At 35.3% G+C, this 23,310-nt stretch overlaps 2 protein-coding genes across 2 annotated transcripts in view; one reads left to right on the forward strand and one right to left on the reverse strand.

The window, feature by feature from the left end:
• The window catches only part of tub (TUB bipartite transcription factor), a 32,749-nt gene extending 16,626 nt beyond the window's left edge, over window positions 1–16,123 (forward strand). The window contains exons 4-10 of the mRNA XM_079437984.1: window positions 5,764–5,885; window positions 8,385–8,576; window positions 9,935–10,047; window positions 10,517–10,631; window positions 10,902–11,000; window positions 11,363–11,534; window positions 13,381–16,123. Coding sequence (XP_079294110.1) covers window positions 5,764–5,885; window positions 8,385–8,576; window positions 9,935–10,047; window positions 10,517–10,631; window positions 10,902–11,000; window positions 11,363–11,534; window positions 13,381–13,514 — 947 coding nt within the window. The 3' untranslated portion in view covers window positions 13,515–16,123. The remainder of the gene's footprint in view (window positions 1–5,763; window positions 5,886–8,384; window positions 8,577–9,934; window positions 10,048–10,516; window positions 10,632–10,901; window positions 11,001–11,362; window positions 11,535–13,380) is intronic.
• Window positions 16,124–16,201: 78 nt separating this feature from the next.
• On the reverse strand, window positions 16,202–22,377 carry LOC306882791 (protein RIC-3-like; the record flags this gene model as incomplete). Its single annotated transcript, XM_079437679.1, has 6 exons — window positions 16,202–17,294; window positions 17,378–17,523; window positions 20,355–20,442; window positions 20,947–21,025; window positions 21,653–21,861; window positions 22,260–22,377. The coding sequence occupies 6 exons, from the start codon at window positions 22,375–22,377 to the stop codon at window positions 16,450–16,452; spliced, it is 1,485 nt and encodes a 494-aa protein (XP_079293805.1). The 3' UTR covers window positions 16,202–16,449.
• Between the last annotated feature and the right edge of the window lie 933 nt (window positions 22,378–23,310).

A 23,310-nucleotide genomic window follows, 5' to 3' on the forward strand; every position in this document is an offset into this window, starting at 1 on the left:
AACGTGACAGTAAAGACTACCATGTTACACACACACACACATATATATATATATATATATATATATATATCAAATAAATAAAAGCTATTTTTACTGTATTTTACACTATTTTTACTGTATTTTACACTATTTTTACTGTATTTTTGATCAAATAAATGCAGCCTTGTTGAGCATAAGAGACTTCATTCAAAACGATTAAACGGTTGAGTATTTTTTTCCATGGTTTTTACATTGATTTCACAACTGCCTTGTTGTCATACACATAAAGTAAATGTGTCTTACCATCCAAGACAACAATGCCAGTTAGCATTTTTATTATTTTTAGCATTGCTTAATTGTTATACCACAGTTTTACTTTGCCTTAAAGGCATAGTTTACCCAAAAATTTTCATTCTGCCATCATTCACTCAACCTCATGTCATTCCATACCTGTATGACTCTCTCTCTTCTGTGAAACACACAAAAACAGATGTTGAAGATTTTTTTCTTTCTGTCTTTCTTTCTTTCTTTCTTTCTTTCTTTTTGTATTTCATTTCCCCTCATCTAAATCCATCTCCCTGTGAGAGCATGTTGAGGATTTTCACCGCTTTCTCTGTCACTGACAGCATGGCACAGGGCGTTAATGAACGTGCCCCTGGAGAGGAACCAAACCGCTGTTCTAATGAAATAATGAAATCCCCTCTAATACTGCTTAGGAGCAGCTGCTGTCTGCCTGCCAAGAGCAGCGCTGAGATGACCTACTGTAGCCTTCATCAATACAAGACACAAACATTCATGAAATAGACAAATAGACGTATGGGATCCATCCATCAAGCGCTGGCACAAGGGAGCATTTGGATTTCTTGGGGGTGAAAATATTTATTTCTTGCTTTTCGTTTGCTGAAAGTATGACTTTTAGTGGAGTAACTGACATGGATATAAATTAGCTTACAATATAATAAAAGAGTAAAGTTGAGTTTAATACAGTGTTGCAGGGATGATGTATTAGACCGACCCAGAAACCCAGAATTAGCCATTGACAAAAAGCCAGTGCGATTCTCCATTTGCATCGGATTATTGCCTAAAATAAGCTGTGTGACCAACAGAAGTTTATAATTCTTACAAATTTCGTATAAATTTTATTTGTATTTTGTAAAAATATGATTGAGCTTTGATTCTGTATTTCATTATATATTTAGAACGGCTTACAAGACACTGAATGTAAACACAATGAGGCTGTAAAGGCGAACTAGTAAGTAGATGAGTTTTCCTGTTATAAAATGTGCAAATATCTTGAGCTTGTATTAACCACAGACCTTATTTCAGGCATTTAACTAAAAACCCACTCAAAAATATGTATTGACTTCAGGACGATGGAACTGGTAGTGTAAAAATGTTATTTCCAAGTTTTAGGACTCATTCCTGCATCACTCGGTAACGTGAGAAGTGAACCTACAGTAGGCACTTCCTCCAAGCATACATATTTTTTGGTACACTGAAAAAAATGTTTTGTTGGATCAAAGTAAAAAAAAAAATTTGCTTCAATAGTCAACTGAAACTAAAAATTCACTTTCAACCAAATATATTTTTTACATGATTACATCACAAATTATCATTAAATCTTTTTGAATCAACTTAAATTTGTACATATTTTTATATCAAATATCCAGATAAATACAAATTTAAATTGTACATATTAAGCAATTTCATCACCTTCAGAATGTGATTTTGCTGTGTTAAATGTTATTGAATTACTTAAAAAATGAAGCTTTTTACACTCTTGAGAGTCAAACATTTAAAAATGTTTATTACATCAGGTGAAATCTTCAATACTCACTGACATAATTTCCACTCCAATTTTTAGATGAAAACTGCTTTGGAACTGCATGGCTTAAACATATAAAATTCTAGAATACAATGTTCATCCAAGAAATTTAACATCCATGTGCCACTGAAAAAGTCACTCATATTTCAGATGAACTTGCATTAACTTAAAAACAAAAAGAAAAAGAAAAGAAAAAACACAGTATCTCACATTTGGTCCAATTTGAAAAATACATTAGAATGCAAGGTAAACATTACAAACTTCTTATAGATTTCAATACATTTGACAACAATTCTGCTGATTCTGATTTGGTGCTTTTTAAAAACTTCAATTCACTGGGAAAACATCATCTGTAGCTTAATTTGTCAAGCAAATCATCATCATAATCATTTACTTGTAGTTCAAAACCATCAGACTTTGTTCAAAACTCAAATTAAGATTTTTTTTTAATGAAACCTGAAAGCTTTCTTTCCATCCATTGACCGTCCATGTAACCAAAACTTAGAAGATCCAAAAAAAGTCATAAAGGCATCATAAAATGAATCCATATAAAAATGTATGTTTTTATGTGAATAAAAGCATAAATTAAATGTTCATCATATAAAGTGATAATATCTCTTCATAAAAAGTAAAAAATAAATTAAAAAAAACACTCATTCATATGTAATATTTTGAAAACATCTTTATGACTTAATAAAGTTTTGGTTACCTGAACTTTCAATGGATCGACGGAAATCTCTCAGGTTTCATTAAAAATATCTCAATTTGTGTTTCAAAGATGAACCAAAGTCTTATGGGTTTGGAACAACGTGATGAACTCTTGACGTCTGTGTCCATCTGTAGAAATAAAACGAATAAAGAAAGAAGTTTATTTTTCTGCCAAGCAGAGCTTATCACCTTATCCAAAGGGTCTGTTTTTCCTGCTGTGAGAGATTTTGAGAAAAAGAATTGAAATTAGTTGTAGTCTACACAGAAATGACTGCGATCAATACCTTAAATAACAGCATAATTTTCATTAAATCATCTAATGCACTTTGTTATATATTAAAGTGTGCATCGGGTGTAACTTATACACCGTCCGCACAAAGAAAGATGCACAGATGTATGTACATTCCGCCACATGTACATGTGACAAAACACACCCATTAAGCACTTATTCAAAATCATCATATACTTATATCAACTGTAAGAATAAACTCAAAGTCATTTGTATAATTACTCACCAATTTTATAGCCGCAGTCTTGATGTGGGAAAACAAGATGGCAGTCGATCAGAAATTTCTCAAACTGAATCTCGATGACGTCAGTGGTCACATGGCTTTCAAAGAACGCAAAATTCTTGATTTGATGTGAAACAAATATTTTAAATTACACCAACAAAACTAACTTTTACTTTGTTAATTAAACAATTTACTTTAGCTCAGTGACAAGACAGAAAGCTAAATTATTTACTTTTGGATCAAGTATAAATATTCTAATAAAATTAGTATTTACATGGCATATGCACGTTTTTCAGTGTAGTTTTGACTTTATCAGGTTAAGTTTGTATGCTGCTTTTTTTTTTTTACAAATTTGATTTTACAACCACAACATTTGTCAGGAAACGGGTATGGATGTGGTTTGGAAGAGAAAAAAAAAGACAGTAAGTCAGATATGCCTATAAAAGAAAAACATGTCTGTCAAATTTTTTTGCTGCATGTCTGAACACCGCTATTTCTTCACTTGTTGCTCTTTTATTACGGTGCTGCTAGTCGTCTTCTGAGACTGCGACAACTGAAACATCATTATCTCCCCCACACTCATGTAGTGGCCCTCGACACAGGTTATGGTGCTGTATACACGACATAACCAACAAAAACAGATCTGTGACTCACAAATGATGATTTCAAATCAGACATGCTATATCTGGACCAAAAGCTTTGAAAGAATAAGCTGATGCAAACATCTTGTTCATTTTATGGAGATTATTCTTGATCGATCAGTATTCTCTTTCTCTCTGGCTTTTTCTCTGATGATTACTTTAATCAGGTCACTTTAACTTCAGTGACAATCATAGTCTAAATGCATTACTGATTTTTGTGCAATGCTTTTCCGCCATCTAGTCAGAGCTAATTCTCTGACATTGTTCAGCAGATGAATCCCTGGAGGGGGACAAAGGGTCTCGATAGCTATGATGACTTGATTTGGCCTGGTTGGATACATGGATGGATGGTAGCTATAATCTGGACAGTTGCATGTAGTTGTGCTTGACTGGGACAACATGTTCTTTCGCTGATAGTGACTAATTGGATGAAATACAAAACGCAGGCTGACATAAGAGCATCTGTAAATAGACGACAGCAAATTCTTGAAACCCCAAGAGCGCTTAAAAGCAACAGCGCATGCAAAGTTAATTGAGAAGGTTATATATCGCATACACTACCAGCCAAGAGTTTGAAATGATTAAGATTTTTTAATGTTATTAAAAGAAGCGTCTTATGCTCACCAAGGCTGCACTGATCAAAATACAGTAAAAGTAATATTGTTAAATATTATAACAATTAAATAACTCTTCTCAATTCGAATAGATTTGAAAATGTATTTATTCCTGTGATGGCAAAGCTGAATTTTCAGCAGCCATTACTCAAGTCCTAAGTGTCACATGATCTTTCAGAAATCCTTCTAATATGCTGATTTCTTTAAAAAGAAAAGAAAGAAAGAAATTAATACTTTAATTCAGCAGGGATGCACTAAATGGATGAAAAGTGACAGTAAAGTCATTTATAGTTTTGCAAAACATTTCTATTTCTATCATATACTACTCTTCTTTTGAACTTTCTATCCACCAAAGAATCCTGAAACACTGATAATAATAAGAACCATTATTAATAACTGAGCAACAAATCAGCATATTAGAATGACTTCTGAAGGAATGTGTGACACTGAAGACTGACGTAAAAGGCTTGCCATCACAGGAATAAATTACATTTTTAAATATTTTCACAATATTACTGTTTCTGTTGTATTTTTTAAATTAAATAAATGCAGCCTTGGTGAGCAAAAGAAAACATTTTAAAAATCTAAATAATTCCAGACTTTCGAACGGTAGTGTTTGTGTCACAAAGGACCATCAATTAGACTGTAATACTGCAGAGGGATTCATTCACTCATTAAGATTTGAATGTCTGTCTCCATATTTCCATGAACGCCATTATTCTGTGACACCAACTTGGATTCAGGATGGTTGACGTAGTGGAGTTAACAGTGTTACTGTGTTGTGGTGGTACCACAGGAATTGATGGGCCCGCTGCCTTCCAGGATGAGGGTCAGGAGCTGGGCAACCAGATTCAGATCCTGACAGTGGGCCACTCACCTGCCCAGGAGAGCGAGGCAGAGGGCCAGGGTGAGGCAGTGGGCAGCACACAGTCACAGGGCAAACAGGACCTACGGGTCACCATGCTGAAGAAAGGTACACCAGCGATAGTCCTCAGAGTAACGCAAACGAGAGCGGAGAGAGAGACAGATGGAGAGACCCCTATGATCTTAAGCCATGCAGATTTGCAGATTGTTCCTCAGTATTACTGATCGCCTAACATGCAAAACATCTGGCGACTAACACTTTGAGATCTACTTACATGCTATAGCATTCAGATTCAGTGTCTGCCTCTCTCTCCTCCTTCCGTGACATATTTGGATTAGATCATGTCTTTACTGTCTGCATGACTTATTAGAGCTGGTTTGAGCCGATCTGGACTGTGGACAATCATTTTGTCCTGTGCATCCCTTTTTTTTAAATCCAAATGTACTCAGTTTGTTGTGTCTGCTGAATTTCATGCCGTATGCTCTTTTGGCATCAGAGCGCAGTTATTTGCACTGCATAATACCTCCATGTTTGCTTTATGCCTGCTGCTGTTCTCTCCTCATGTTCTGCTATCGACACACTGTTTGATTAGCACCTCAATATTTTTTCTTGTTCAAAGGGATCTCCAGTAGCATGAACTTTGATGAAGAGGATGATGAAGATGATTTGGTCAGCTCAAGTTCATCTCAGCTCAACAGCAACACAAGACCTGGATCTGCCACCAGCAAAAAGTCTAGCAAGGTAGACTACTTTCTCTGCATATTTGGAAGTGGTTAATTAAGTAGATTTTTCAGTTTTACACAACGTGAGCTATAGATGCAGACAGCATGGAGGGAGACAAATCATGGTTACCATAGTTACTTATTCATGTTATGAGGAGATTGAAGAGAAATACTGTATTTAATATACTATTAAATACATTTTTTTTTTTAAAGAAATTAATATTTGTATTTAGCAAGGATGCATTAAATTGATCAGAAGTGACGGTAAAGACTTTTACAATGTTACAAATTATTTCAACATTGATAAGAAATGCTTCTTTACTATCAGATCAGCATATTAGACTTTCAAAAGTATAATGTGACACAGAAAACTGTAGTAATGGCTGCTGACAATTTAGCTTTACCATCACAGAAAGAAATTACATTTTAAAATGGCCGAAATTCTATTAAATTGTAATAATATTTCACGATATTACTGTTTGTGCTTTGATGAGCATAAGAGACTTTTTTATTTATTTTTTCTAATAAAATTAAAATTTGTTAGTTTTTTGTACTTTGTACAAAATATGTATTAAATAAAAATATAATATAGTAAAATATATAATATATAAATACAAAGTATAAATAAAGTTAAAGCTAAGAATTCAGAGAAACGTTTCATTGTCCGTACCACATTCGATTTTTTTAAAATCCTTTAAAATCCATTAAAAGGAAGTAAAATTAAATAACACACACATACATGACTCTGAACATCTGAACAGATAGAATTTAATAAATATTAAAATTATTATTTTCATGGGGTTGCAATGTAAGCATCATAACATATGTAAGGCGATTACAATGGTACTATATGCAAGTTGTGATAGGCCACATCTAGTATGTAATACAAATTTTTTACAATATGTAACAGAGGGTCACTCTTCCATACATCAAGGGGTCCTTGGCCTGCAAAAAAGTTAGAGATCCTTGGACTACTGTGATCCTTGGATAATGTAATATTTATGTAAGTGTGATGTATAATGTGTGATGGTTTTGTAGTGTAGATTAAATGTATTTGTTGGTGTTGAATGTTGTAAACATAGATACTGTTATGCGAGAAAAATTTCTGTTCAAAAATTTCTTGTCTGACAAAGTATTATTATCATCATCATCCTCGGATTAGATGCAGTTCTGCACCAATAAGATTCTGACTTATCCATACCCACAGAATATGATATATTGTCGACTGTATCTTTTGTTGATTCCCCAACTAGCAGTTTTGCATAGTGCTGGTAAAGGTCACTTCTTGTCCATTCCTGTCTATTCGGAGATGTTAAAATTGAAGATCGACTGCTATTTTGAGCGGCCTATATGTGTTCGCTCCAAATGTGTCTCCTCAGTGTCCAGTTGTGTTACATGTACAATGCTGACACAAGGAGTCTGTGTATTGTCATGCTAGGATCTATTCTCTTGTGTCTACCTTGGCACAAAACCTGCGATGCTGGAAATGGAGGGTCATAGTCCTGTTGTTTCCTATGGCAACAGTGAAATGATTACTTTCTTAAAATAACTTGATGGAAACCATGCCTGTTTGAAACCCCTGCTCTTACCACCGTCTCACTGGTGATCACAATGTACAGTGTTTTGTATAAAATAAAAATGGATTAGTAGATAAGTCAATAGGGAGAATACCTGTAGTGTGGCTGTAATATTTAATCTAAATTTATGTTGAAGAAGATTTTTTTTCTAAATAATTTTTATTTTTTAAAAGCATTTTAAAGCTTATTTGTCACACTGCAGAAAAAATGCAAACAGAAATGCATTCAAACAAAATCTGTGAACTTTAAAGAGAGGGTGACCACTTGTATGGTCACCCTCTCTTTATTGGACCACTCGTATTTTTCACTTTTGCATATACATGCAAAAAAAACATTCCACATTCTTGTGCATGTTATTTGTCAATTCTCCAAGTTATTCCAGTAAACTAAAGTCGTGGAGTCTAAATCTGGATGTTATTTATTTGGTTGTGTAGTGGCTCATCCATGTCTCTTGGGGCTGACTCTACTAACGTCACTGGGCTGCTTTGTTGCTCTTTAACATTTCAGTTTTAATCCCAGCTGCTTACATTTCAGACCACAGGGACGTTTGATTCATTTACGTTGGGTCCAAACAGCTGAGTGCTCTAGTGGAAATACTTTTATTAAATGAAAAAATTTTTTTATAATAAAAGCAAGCACATATGACCATCTGCACAATGGAGTTTCCCTCACTTAACATTATACCTGGATTTTACTTTTTTAGGGCAAAAATAAATAAAAATCTACATGTACAAAAATGTTATTTATTTATTTATTATACATTTTCGCCTCATTTTACAGTTCATTTGTTTTACAAAATTGATTGTTTTTTCCTGGTTTAAATAAAAGACATAATATACATATGATAGTGTATTTGTAATAATCTACAAATGTACAGTTCTTCCCCGTGTAAATTTATAATTGACTGGGATCGATCTCTATCTGCCTAATCAATGTGATAGGAGGCGACCTCAGCTTCCACTCCATTGGCCAATGAACCATCCATCGATGTGGATGACCTGGAGGAGTTCACTCTCAGACCTGCACCCCAAGGGGTGACTGTGAAATGCCGGATCACACGGGATAAGAAGGGCATGGACAGGGGCATGTACCCCACTTACTACCTCCATCTGGAGAGAGAGGATGGCAAGAAGGTCAGGCACAACAAAACACTGATTATTTCCAATTTTTCTAAAGAGCTTTGGCTTATTTGGAAGTCATCATTGTTGTGGCCCAGCAATCAAGCCCAATCAGTGACACTCCATTCCTCTAATTTGCCGAAGGGCTTGAAATGATTGATTCGGATGAAAGGAACCAAATTTAGGGAGATTTAGCTAAATGACAGTTAACTATAATATTGCTGCTTATCCTAAAAATATCAGGACTAAATCATAAATCATATGTTAAAAACTATGTCTTATAGCGGTCTTATTTACCAAATAGAATAACACATATAGCCAATTTCCCTATAAATTATATTTCCCCATAAACAATCATTTCCATAAACTATTAAACACACACACACACACACACACACACCGAAAAAATGGTTTTAAGTCAGTTATTTTTATCTTTTGCTGTAGTGTGTCAGGAGGAAATATCAGTTCACATTTCCAAACATTAATTTTGCCATTAATTGTAATAATCCAGTGAGATTTTTAGTTTGCACAAGGAGTCTGACAGCAGCCAGAGCTCCACACAGAGATCTGATCTCATCATCATCCAGTCTGTTGGGAATGACGTGAAGAAACAGAACAAACTGAGACAGACTAAATCCAGAAGAACTGTGGCAATGTCTCCAAGATGCTTCAAGAGACCTACCTGCAAAGCTACCTGAAAAACTATGCACAAGTGCACCTAAGGCAAATGCTGCTTTAAACTTAGAGGATGGTCACACCAAATGTTGATTTAATTTAGTTAATAGAAGTTAACTGATAAATAAAATCTATTTTTGACAGCATCCTCATTTTACAGCATTTTTCCACAAGTGCCTAAAACTTTTAACAGTTCTGTAGCTTTGCAGTAGGTTTCATGAAGCATCTTGGAGACGTTGCCACAGTTTTTCTGGATTTAGTCTGTCTCAGTTTGTTCTGTTTCTTCATGTCATTCCAGACAGACTGGATGATGATGAGATCAGATCTCTGTGTGGAGCACAAAATCTCACCGGATTATTACAATTAATGGCAAAATGAATGTTTGGAAATGTAAACTGATATTCCCTACTGACACGCTACAGCAAAAGAGATCTGGTGAAAATACTGGTGTTCTAATCATTTTGGCCACCACTGTGTGTGTGTGTGTGTGTTGGTGTGTGTATATGTGTGTGTGTGTGTGTGTATGTATATATATGTATATATATATATATATATGTGTATATATATATAATAGTTGTTTATGGAAACATGGTAACACGGTCTCTGATTGTTTGTTTACATCTCAATCTCTTTTGGATGTTTTTGATGTCAGTTTCGTGCTGCTGTTCGGTGCCCAATTAAATTCTGTTATACATTAGGTTTTCCTTTTAGCCGGGAGGAAGAGAAAGAAGAGCAAAACATCTAATTACCTCATCTCCATCGACCCTACTGACCTATCACGAGGCGGCGAGAGCTTTATTGGCAAACTGAGGTATATTTAAACATGATTCATTGTGTCGTGTTTCATAAGGTAGCGTAACCTAAATCAATGCTGTTCTTACAGACAAGAGGTGTGTGTCTCTTTCTAAACACTCTAGAGGGACCTTTAATGAGTTTGTGTGCATGTGTGCACTGCTGAACCTATTTAAAACTGTAATTAGGTTCATTGCCTGTGTGCTGGAGTGTCCTCATTCATGTGAGGAGAGAGCAACTGTATGCATGCTGATGTCTGAATCTCATTACAGCACGTTTTAAAACAAACTTTTGATATTAAATGTGTTGCAGTATAGCATAATTCTTATTGCTACGCTTTCATTTATATTATTTAAATTTGTCTTCTTTTGATTTTGGTGTAAAATATTGCTTGAACATATTCTTGACAATCTTTAGGAGATTCATCCGTTTGCTGTGACATGCTGAAAACTTCATTGTATGAATTTCATCCAATGTTATCCCCACAGATCAAACCTTATGGGTACCAAGTTTACGGTATATGACAGCGGTGTGAACCCAGTCAAGACCACCTCCAGCCTAGAAGCAGGGAATCTAAGACAGGAGCTTGCCGCAATCTGCTACGTGAGTTTGTGAGCATGATCTCGGTCAATGGCCAGCACAGAGCCAGCACCCAGCCCTAAGGGCACTACATCTTAAAGCCACGAGCAATGATGAGCCACGCCTGACCTCTGCTGGCTGTTTTTATACATAGCAATACCACTGATTGGAACAGGAAAGGAAATGCTTGTGTAGATGAATGATTTCTAAGAATTCTTCTTCAGTAAGTAGATGTGTGAGTCACATGTATATAAACATGGTGACTAATTCATATATTTGTGTTCTGTTCCACAGGAAACTAATGTTTTAGGGTTCAAGGGGCCTCGAAAGATGAGTGTCATTATTCCTGGAATGAACATGGACCATGAAAGAGTCTCCATAAGGCCTCGAAATGTGAGTGCAAGGCTGTTTAGGATAGCATAAATCCAGCATGTAGGCCTATTTGTGTGTAAATAGGCTGTAATTAGCTAGCATATCAAAAGGGTAATTGTAGTTCTCAAAATAAAATAGAAGAAGCTGTTCAAATGTGCACCTGATGATATCATATTGAAGTTTTTAATCTACTTTTTACGTAAATCTTTTTCAGTTTGTTAATTTACGTGTCATTTGTGTTACATGGGCAGTAAAATACTAGGTAATGTATGTCTTATGTAAAACATTAGTCTGAGGCAACCAATATCCCATGACCTATATTTTATATACAGATGTTGCTCTAATGGAAAGCTAATCCCCCACATCTGTCTGTTCTTTTGCAGGACCATGAGTCTCTACTGGCTCGATGGCAGAACAAAAGCACTGAGAGTGTGATAGAGCTTCACAACAAGACGCCTGTGTGGAACGATGATACGCAATCATATGTGCTCAACTTCCATGGCAGGGTCACCCAAGCATCTGTCAAAAATTTTCAGATCATTCATGACAATGACCGTGAGTTAAAAATGATCATATTAGTTTTGTGTACTATTTGGTTTACATTGTGAATGCAAGGAAAAATTGTTATTTCGGAACAATATCAATGTTTAAATGTGGTGAATGAATTAAAATCCATCTGTAGTGGAATATATACTGGTATAGAATGTTATTTATATGGATATAAATAGATATACAACATTTTATTTATACTTTTAATTCAATTATTTTGTAAAATTATTAGTTTTAATTTGAATATAGTCCATTTAGTAATGTGTATGCAAACAAGTGCAATTTATTTCAAAGAAATATAGCATAAAACACATTAACTTTCAATATATAAACCAATTAATATATCTGTATTATTCAAAAGAGTCAAAAAGTCTGATTGTCAAACATTGTGGAACATGTTAATTTTCTGAACTACAACCAATGGTTATTCTGCTAGTGTGAAAGGAATATTTTGTCATCATTTACCTGTATAAGTAAACCTTTCACTTAAAAAAAAAAAAAATTAACAAAAAAAAAGGGGGGGGCAGTCGTGGCCTAATGGTTAGAGAGTCACACTCAAACCCAAAGGAGTTCGAGTCTCAGGTCCGGTAGAGATTGTAGGTGCGGGGAGTGAATGTACAGCGCTCTCTTCCACCTTCAATACGACGACTGAGGTGCCCTTGAGCAAGGCACCGAACCCCCAACTGCTCCCCGGGCACCGCAGCATAAATGGCAGCCCACTGCTCCGGGTGTGTGTTCACTGTGTGTGTGTGTGTGTGTGTGTGTGTGTGTGTGTGTGTGTGTGTGTGTGCGCACTTAGGATGGGTTAAATGCAGAGCACAAATTCCGAGTATGGGTCACCATACTTGGCCACATGTCACATCACTTTCACTTTCATAACCTAAATAAACCTGTATAAGTTTCATTCTTATGTTGAACATAAAAAATATATAAGTATTTTGAAGAGTTTTATTAAAGTAAAGTAAAGTCGTGACGTATTGTCAATTATGGTGACCCATACTCGAAATTGGTTACTCGAAATTGGTGCTCTGCGTTTAACCCATCCAAGTGCACACACACAGCAGTGAGTAGTGAACAAATGCACACACACACACACCGTGAACACACACCCGGAGCAGTGGGCAGCCAGTGCTGCGGCGCCCGGGGAGCAGTTGGGGCTTTGCTCAAGGGCACCTCAGTCGTGGTATTGAGGGTAGAGAGAGCGCTGGACATTCACTCCGCCCACCTACAATCCCTGCCGGCCGGGGACTCGAACCCGCAACCTTTCGATTACGAGTCCAATTCTCTAACCATTAGGCCACGACTTCCTTATTTTAAATAATCAAACAGTTGTTGGTCCCCATTGACTTCCATAGTAGGGAAAGAAGTACTAAGTCAATGGGGACCATCAAATATTTGATTACAAGCATTCTTCAAAATATCTTCTTTTATGTTCAACATAAGAAAGAAACTCATATAGGAATGATATAAAGGTGAGTAAATGATGACAACATTGTCATTGTTCGATGAACTATCCCTTGAACACAAAGGAAACTGATATCATACATCTATCTGAAATGACACTGAGACCAGATGGTTAAAAATGATTGAAAAAGTGACCTAAAAAATTTGTTAGTTCTGAAAAGCTCTAGCATCATTTGTTTGCCAAAGCCACTTAGTTCAATATTTTGCATGTAATGCACTGAAAATCTGACATATTAAAATGTTACTTTAGTGTCCAAAATAGTCCAAACACTTTTTGGCCACTAAACATGGAACATATATAACATATACTCCAGAAACTGATTTTATTTTAGAAACAGTTTGTTTTGTCTGTATTCTCATTCCTGTATTCTCTCGTTCATGTATGCAGCGGATTACATCGTGATGCAGTTTGGTCGTGTAGCAGAGGACGTCTTCACAATGGACTACAACTACCCCATGTGTGCCCTGCAGGCATTTGCTATTGCTCTGTCCAGTTTTGACAGCAAGCTAGCCTGTGAGTAACTATCTCTCTCTGCCAGCCACAAGCTCGAAAGGACCCAGACAGACTGCTTTACAGTCTCAATAACTGAGTTAAGGGCTGCGGTGAAGTCCAAAGCAGCAGGGTCCCTCTCTCAAGATCCTCCTTTGAAGGCATGAATGCGTATCGAGTTTGTGTCTTGTGTGAATGTGCGTGAGCAAAGTGGCATTTCCGCTTTTTTAAAAAAGGGCATCACAGTTGGGGGAAAGCACAAAGACTTCAAAGCTCAAACTTGGAAGATTATAAGAAGAGGATGCATTCATTTGAATCGACGGTCAAAAATCTCCTACTCGCTTTCTTTACTTAACCGACAAGTTAAAACTAACATTTTGTTAATGTTAAAAGAAGGATCTTTTACAGTAGTACTTTTGTCCCTAAGATTAAAAACAAAAATCATTTTGCCATAGTCATAAATCTAAAAGAATTAATGTTCACTAACCAATCAATCATGAGATTTCACAAGAAATATAACATGTAGCTGTGATATAACAGTTTGGGTATTTGATTTAATGAACTTTTGTAAATGACTTTGATATGTGACATTTCTTCAGTTATGCATGTCACTTGTGTCATTCAACATGCCATTTAAATATGTAACGTATCAGTTCATGCTTCACAAGGACTCCAAAGCCAGTATGAAGTATGACAGTCTGACATATTTAACCACTATTTATGTATTTATAGATTTCCATACCATCTGCTGCGTGTGTCTTACCCCCATGCCCATAATTTAGGCACAAAGCTTGACCAAGGTGACTTCACATTCGAGCTTTTGGTGCGGATTTATTAAAATTCAACTGATGAATGTGTGACGATTCCACAAAGCAGATCATTATGACTTTTTGTCCTCCTGGATGGTTTATATACAGTTTTAAGAGGACATGAGATCCGAAATGAATGGTTTACCATATCCAGGTCCACACCAGTAGCTCTAGTGTGAAAACACCTGAAGTCCTACATGGTGGAAGAAGTGTGTAGTAAGTCATTTTACGTGAGGGTCAATATCAGGGTAAGTACATTATCATCTCATACTGACCCGCTACGTTTGTAGGGGAATGAACTGAGCACTTTATTCAGAGATTAATGGAGGAAAGCTGTAAATATCGTGCATTTGGACGAAACACTTGTGATGCTTGAAGTTGGTGAGATGCTACATTGTTTTCTTCAGCCAGTGTTGTTTGTCACGCAGGTCCTTTTAAACTTCTGTCTTTGTTCTTGAGAACAACCCATATATTTCCAGTATACTGGGCTGCAGCTTCCCAGAAAGATCAGCTTTATTTGCCTGCTTGTGGAGTAGCTGATTTTCCAGAACAGAGTCACTACAATGACAATGAAGCGAGTAAGTACGTTTACATGCACTTTTAAAAATTTGATTTCTGTCTGCCTACATTAATAATTTGTAATGGAAACACTTTAGCCCAGTTGAAATTGCAGATGTTTGCAAAGTTTGACTACCAGAACTTGATAAAGTGATTGAAGCTTGATTACAACTGTGCATGTAAACATACTCAGCAACAGTTTGTTCAAGTCATCTATGAAATCTGCTGCATGAAGGTAGTTGTGAAAATGTCCCAAGTGGAATCACACAAAAAGTGGAATTTACACACAACTCAAATCATAATCTTTAATTGTACTATAGCTTGTACACTTCTGTCTTTGCTAAACAGTGCTGATTAATGAAGAAAGAAAGGAAATAAGTGAAGTTGTATTATCAGTGTGGCAATTTAATTAAAAAAAATCCTGATACAAAAACCTGCTGTAACTTAAAGCCAAACTATTCTTTAAAGTGTTGAAGTCTTCAGATGGCCACACGTTAGTATGATTTCCAGTTTGTTTATCATACTATTTATCATTTCAGTCAAACGTCACAGCAAAGTCTTCAAAAATCTTGTCATTGTCTAAAATCTAAAACGTTAATGTTGAATGATTTTTTTTTTCTTTTTAAAGAAATGAATCTATAATAATTTTGTTTCCTGCTGAGAGCCCTTTTGGTTTAATATGAAAAATTCATGTTTGTTTCCATCACACAGAACATTCTTAATTGCTCAAAACTGTGCATTTTAATTTAAAAAATAATATTTAGAATGTTAGTTTTTCTTCATCCAAGATAAAGGCATGAAGTGTGATGCAAATGGCTGACCTTTTTTGGTACTATTCTTTTTGTCATAGATACGTTGTGACTTTAGAGATTACATTTTGAAACGTATCTTTCCCACAGAAAAGTATTTTTAATATTACTTTTTTTTTTTTTAGAAAATAATATAAAATATTAAATTCTTTAGCCAAACTGCAAAGAAATCTGTGCAAGTTATTACAGTTTGTTAATAACTGCCATGTGAAACCATTCCAGCACTTTCTATATTTTATGTAATGCTCTAACATTTTGGGTTTGCTCTAAATGGTTAAAAACACTGAAAATCTGTGTTTTTCTGCTATTTTTAAAAAAAAATCTCACCACTCTTGTGTTAAAGTGATAATGTATAACTGTTATGTCACACTGTTTTGTAAAATGTGTACATTGGTCAATATACAGTGTTTGTATACAGTACTCAAGATATGACAAAATAAATCTGAACGTGAATTTTCACATCTCAAATATTTAAGATGAAATCATTGCATTTGTGGTACAGTACTTAAGTGCTCATCAAATAATTTTCAAAAAAAGCCACTTCTGTTCAGAAATGTTTTATTGGTAAAGATTTTCTTTGGAAAAAGGGTCTTAAAAGTGCCTATTTTTGACACAACACACTCTAAAATGTTCTCTAGCTGTTCTTGGAAACAGATCAATGAAATCTCAGAAAAGCCTAAATGGTTACAAAGAAACTGTTTCCTTAAGCTAAGCAAGAAAGATTCACAGTAAGGTATGTTTGAAATAGAGGGTAATCGAACAGAAGACTATTGTCTTTTTGACAGACTCGGTCACTTCTTCACTTTTTGTTTCTTGTGACGCATTCTAAGAGTCCCAGAGGCTTGAGATTTGGGAGACTCTGACTTGTTTGAGATGACGGTTACCTCAGGCTGGTATGTTTGTAGGAAGTCAATGAGGTCCACTTCCTGTTCCTCAGGATCACATTCCATTTCATCATTGAATCCCAGGCTCTCAGCCTCCATTAGGGGATCCTCCTCCTCCTTCTCTGTCTCACCCTGCCCATCTTCATTACGTTGATCTTCCTCCTCTTCTTCTTCACAGTCTTCATCATCACCATTTTCTTCCTCTTCATTGCCTTCATCATTATCGTCCTCCTCTTCTTCTCCATCACATTCTTCTTCCTCCTCTTCCTCATACTTGCAGCCAACAGCTCCACCCTTTGGATAATGGAAGACATGTCTGTGATCGCTAAAAGTGATTTGTCGTCTTCTGCTTGGTTTCTGTTCCTCTTCTTTTTCAACTGTGTACTCAAGTTTCTCATCATCCTCATCAATACTTTTAGGAAGACAGGGCTGGTCTTCTCCAATCTCGTCCTCATCTTCCTCCTCCTCATCCTCCACTTCCTCCTCCTCATCCTCCACTTCCTCATCTTCTTCCTCTTCATATTGCTCTTCATCTTTGTCATCATCTTTTTCTCCCTCATTATTCTCCACTTTCACCTCCTCTTTAGTGCATGCATCATCAGGTTCATCCTCCTCCTCTTCTTCCTTCTCCATTCTCTCAGCAAGCTCCTCTGCTGTGGGTATAACTTGGTCCGGTTCTTCAAGTATAACACTAGGAAATCTGTGTCTACGGGAGGGCATGCCAACCTCTGGGTAGGTCTCCACTGGATAGCCTTGGGAAGCAGTGAATAAAATTAAATTCAAGGGCAAAGAAACTGAAACAGCAGTGGACCCAACACAAAGTATTGAGGTATACCTTCCCAATCTGCAGTGTAAGCAGCCTGCTCGGCCTCCTCCTCCGGCGAGGCTCCCTCTCGCAGCTGTCTTTCCCGCATCATTTGGGTGATCTCCTTCAACTGTTTTAGTTTTCTCTCCTCACGCCTCCGTGTGCCCCTGCGTGATCTGAAGTCAGAACAAGTGGTGAGTCAGAAACAGTGATTTGTTACAGAAAAGTAACAAATCACAACCACTGCTAGAACACATACACATTTCTCGATGATCATGAAGCTGCAAAACATTAAACAGACCACTGTTATTGCTCATTATTTTAAAAAGTAATTAAAAACTTATGTAGTCACAAAGGTAAAGCTAGTACAACTTAACTAATTTAAGCAAACCACCAATGGAGTTCTGCAGGGTCAAATACCAACAGTTTCCTTAGAAGAAAATGGATCTATGTTATGTGGATATAAAAAACATCTTTTTTATATTTGGGTCATTGACGTATAAGGATTTTCAAAAAGGCCAATTTTAAAATACAAAAAATTATAATAATTTACTGTAATTGTTCAAACATTAAGAATGTTGTGCACACAAATGTTTTTTCATCTAGATGAATTGGCCATAGCCTTAAAAAATGTCATGTGGTGCGACCATGATTTATATTAAAATTAAATAATTTCCTTGTTTAAATATATATTTTTAAATGTTCTCAGTAATTAAAGTGTTTAGAAACTAAATATTTGCATTTAATTTGAGTTTTTGTAAATAATGAGCTCTTATTTTTGTTCTATAATTTCAGAGTTGCCTTCTTAAATGTAGTTAACAGACTTATTTTTCCTGCAAATTGCATAAAACTGAAAAATGTTTTTAAAATACCATTCACTTAAGCATACTGTAGCAGTGATTCATATTTCAACCACAGAAATTAGATATTATGTTTTTAATTTAATAGTTTTGTTAGTATTGGTCGCACCACATGATGAGTGGTCGCTCCAAATGCCAAAAATACCTTATATCATTAAAATTCAATTTAAAAAGATATGTGAAAAGTGCAGCACATGGCATTAACTGCAGGCATTTCTTTAGCCCCAGTTATTTCTGTACTTTGCCCAATATTGGCTGCTCAATTGACTCTTTCGCCAGTTTGATTAACAGGCAGTCTGACATTATAATGCCGAAAAACAAACCAGACAGGAGAGTAAATTAAGGTCGGTGGGCTTGAACTTGAAAAATGGTGTGTACTGACATCTTTTCGCAGTTGAAACAAGATACCTTCTGATGTTCATTCATGTTTATTTTGTGCTATGACTAGTAAAGATGAAGAGATGATTGGTTCATGTGCCGCTTGAAATGAGGCGCTACAGCAATCTGTCACTACGTGTTAAAGAGCCACAAAACAGTATTTGTTGTTTGAATTTTTTTTAAAAGACAAAATTTGAACACTGAGGCTTTGTTTCATACTTAAAGTAACCAGCTCTGTCTTGTCTGTCAGTGTCCTCTTTGCTCAGTGATGTATTTTTCAATGTGTGAGAACATGATGTGTGGCATTAAAAGTGCCAAGGTTTGTCGGACGTAGCAACAGTAACTAAGGGGGGTGGGTCTTTGCAAAAGGTCAATTTAGAGTAGGGGGAGGTTGCTGGCTCAGGTTCTGAGATGACAACATGAACATCTTTCTTATAGTAGAAAATGACTTCTGGAGTTTGTGCTAGACTGCAGGGTCAGAATTAACATGTTGCCTATGGTGAGCGTTTATTTTACTTTGCTTGGAAGGATAATCTGGTAGAATAGATTAAATAGTTATTAATAAATAAATAAATTACTAATAAATGCATAATTACCAAACTAAAATTACATGCTCCGAATTATTTTTTATTTTAATTTTTTTTTTTGCATTTTTTCTCATATTGTACAAAGATTAAACATAAACAGTCTGAAATGAACCAAATTGCATAAAAATATATTCCAAATTATACTAAAATAAAGTATTCTATATAAATAAACCATCAAAAAACTGCCAATCTGGGACATATATCTATAATAGAAAACACTCTGCAGTGGTCTCAACACATGATATTTGGTCGCACCACATGATATTTTCAAATTCAATCAAAATTTACAAGCACAGAATTGGTCACCAAAACAAGCTTAATAAGCTAGCTTCCCACAAAAGGTCACTATGAAATGTATAATTAAAATAAATAATTGCAGAAATAACTTATTCTTTTTTTTTGAGGTCACACCACATGATATCCAAATGTGGTAACTACATACCAGCCGTTAAAAATATTATTTTTTTTCAAATTTGAAAGAGACTTGCAAACCTGTTTGATGCTTCCATGGGTCCCTGGAAAGTTGGTATATGATGCAAAGTCTTATCTTTGAATGGATTTCAACATAAAAGTCCCAAAATGGTAGTTTCTTGATGGTATTAATACCATGATATTTCATAAAATGGAAATCATTGGACAAAGTTTGTTTGTATATTATGATGGAAATATAAATACAAATGCTTTGCAATTTTATACAGCATTACAAAACACTTTGGAAATTATGCCAAATAGTGCAGAAGATTAATCTGAATAAATTTAGGGTAATTTCAAAGATGTTTACAAAAAAAAAGTTATGGCCTGACAGTCGCACCACATGATATTTTGACACTTTGAATAACAGAAAAATTACAAATAACTAATGTTTTTTGAAAAGTTAAAGTGAGCTCATACATGGGCCCTTCATATATATGGCATCTTTTTATGCATTTAAACCTATAAAATATAGGCGTCACGTCATTGACTCATTTACATTTATGCATTTGGCAGATCCTTTTATCCAAAGCGACTTACATAGCATTCCAGGCATGCATTTTAGCACTTTATGCATTTCCTGGGAAACGTAACGCTGTGAACTTGCCACTTCGAATGGAATCCAAAAGGAAAAGTGCAAGCAAATCATGTCAGTGCTCTTTGATCAGTAAAATACTAGATGGTGCTAGGAGAGAAATATGATTTGATTACCTGGCAGATGGGTGGACAACTTTAGATATTCTCTTTTCTCTGGCTTTTTCACTCATTCTGGCCTGCATCTGCACCAGCTGACAAGTAGCTGTCAGGGAGACAATTGAAGGTTTGAGGTTAAGAATCATATTAGATACAGGTTCACATTTGGACGCCACATTTTGTATTTTCATTTTGATAAAAGTTTGAACACATGCTGTACAGGGAGTGAGTGCTGTGCTGATGCTCTATCGGTTGCTCCCTCCACCCTTTGGTATCCATTTGATGAATAGAGCTAAACCTCTTACTACTGATCCAAAAGACATGCAGTTAATTGGTATTAGGAGCTGCTAGGCTTATAAAACATTACTTCTGATTGCTAATCCGGGTTGAACAAAAGGGAGAGAACAAAGCTTGCCAGGTCTTGGACAGGATCTTAATCTAGAGTTGCGTGTGGTTTAGATACTGAAATGCTGAGAATGCATGCAATAAGACTAAAACAAAAATGTAATTTAAAAAAATGTCACAATTTGAAAATATGGTGCGATTTAGATGAGCATCTTTATTAAGTATATAATGTTGTACAACTATGGTGATGTATATGCAAACTCACGCATCTCTTCAAATGTGTATTCTGACGGCAGTATAGGGAATCTGCACTCTTGTTGTTGAGGTTTGTCCTTAGAGGTCAACTGTTGAAAGATCAAAGTAAGCATCAGTGATTCTGCTGAAAGCATATATCATCCAGGAAGTGGAGGATGAGGAGGAGGAAGATGAGGACGAGATTGGAGAAGACCAGCCCTGTATATATATATATATATATATATATATATATATATACACACACAGTATGCATAAAACCAATGGCAATAAAACACTTTTTGTTTATCATTTATTACAGCAGATGTACACTACCATTTAATTTTTTTAGATAAATTAATTGTTTTACTCTGCAAGGATGCATTAAATGGAAGACAAGTGAGAGTAAAAACATTTCTAAGCAGAGAAGTTACTTCAACACCAAGTAAGCATAGTGGAATGATTTCTGAAGGATCGTGTGACCCTGCATGGCTGCTGAAAATTAATCTTTGCATCACAGTAATGAATTACATTTTAAAATATATTAAAATACAAAACAGATCTTTTAAATTGTAATAACATTTAACAATATTAATGTTTTTACTGTATTTTTGATCAAATAAATGCAAAAAATCTTATTAAGCTCAGCTTTCTGTATATATTGAAGCACCTGTTATTTTCCTGAGGGGAATTATTATTACAGGAGAGGTCCTGAACAGAGCAGCTTTGATAAGACTCACTTTAAAGAACAAGTAGATGATATAAAGGAAGATCCCAAAGCCATAGACGGGGATGACCTGGCCCAGGAGATTTGGCTTGCCAACACCTTTGGCTCTGGCAATGGCCTCGGGGTTGTAATGCTTGATGTAATGAGAGTCTGTGTCCCAGTGAACATGATCTTCAGAGAATGAATGTCTGTGTCGTGGGGGAGGAAAATGTCCTGGTCCAACTTTAAAAATAAATAAATACAATAATTTTATAGAGATTGCACAAAAAAAAAGAGCAATTCCTAGACCATTTTTCTGTACAAAAATCCAGTGCAGTGGTTATCAAAAATATAAAATACAAAAATAAACAAAATGAAAAGAAAGAAAACTTATAATGTTTTAATGATCCCATGTTAAAATTAATACATTTTTTTTATGGTTACTGTGTTAAGTTTTTTAAAAGATGTAGGAATAAATAAGGATAGATTTCTTTTGGAAAGTGATCCTCACATTATGAAGCCACACACGGGGAGCTGGTAGAGGTTAACAGGGGACCTGAGCACAGAGATCACAGGGGTGGTCAAATCAGCACTGACATTACTGAAACACTAAATGAGGGATTACATTTTTGTCTCCTTACCCTCCGACTGCACGCTTTCTTTCTTCACTCTGGGTAAAAATAATTTAGGTAGGAATAAAGACATGCAGACGACGATGCAAGAGATGAAGGTGATCTTCTGACATGTTGAAACAGCCATGTCGATACGACAGAGATAAGAGATGCTGTAGAACAAACCGTGACAAGCGTCAACATCACGACATCACTTTTACGAAATTTCCTGTTGATTCGCTGAAGCGGAAATGACTGGAAACATTAATCCGCCTTCCGGCTAAGATTAGACTGACGACACATTAAATCAACTCACTCAGAATCATCAATCAAATTCGTGACCTGTTGTTAACCTGTTTTATGAGATAATTTAGTCTTTTACTCTTTATTGTAATTTTATCGCTGCCCTTACATGAACACATTTACATTCCACAGTGTTTGCGTAACGCATCTGCATTTGTAATGATAGCTTATTAGTATTATTATTATGTTTTTTTTATTGTTGTTGTTGATTATGATGATTGCGATGATGTCGTGTTCTTGTTGTTTTTTTGTTGCTATTCAACTATTATTCCAGTAGATGGCACTGCTGACGTGATTATTGCGCTCGCGAGGCCTAATTAAAAGCCTTTTGAGTTGACAGTTTGTGCCTCCATATGATTTAATTTATAAAAAAATAAGAATTAGTAATATTTAAATGAATGAATAAAAATATATATTGATTCCATATAAAATGTATGTCCTAAAGTTTAACATACATGAGTTAGTCATTCATTAAATATCACCATATTGCATCTCTGTGCATGGTGCATGATCTACTGAATGATTAAATTATTATTCATTTTATTACATTATTATATATATAATACAAATTTTTAATTTTTATGTAATGTACGTATATAAAAAAAAAAGAAACTGACTTGACTCATATTCTATATATTTAATAAAATTTAAGATACTATACTGAGTATTTCCCTACTATTTACAGTGAACCATTCATAAAAAGGCTACACACAGTCATTTCCATTTTTATGCTAATTTCTGTTTTTATTATTATTATTTTTTATAAATTCATGGACCT

The sequence above is a fragment of the Barbus barbus genome (assembly GCF_936440315.1).
Source record: "Barbus barbus genome assembly, chromosome: 2".
NCBI classification, from domain to species: Eukaryota; Metazoa; Chordata; class Actinopteri; order Cypriniformes; family Cyprinidae; genus Barbus; species Barbus barbus.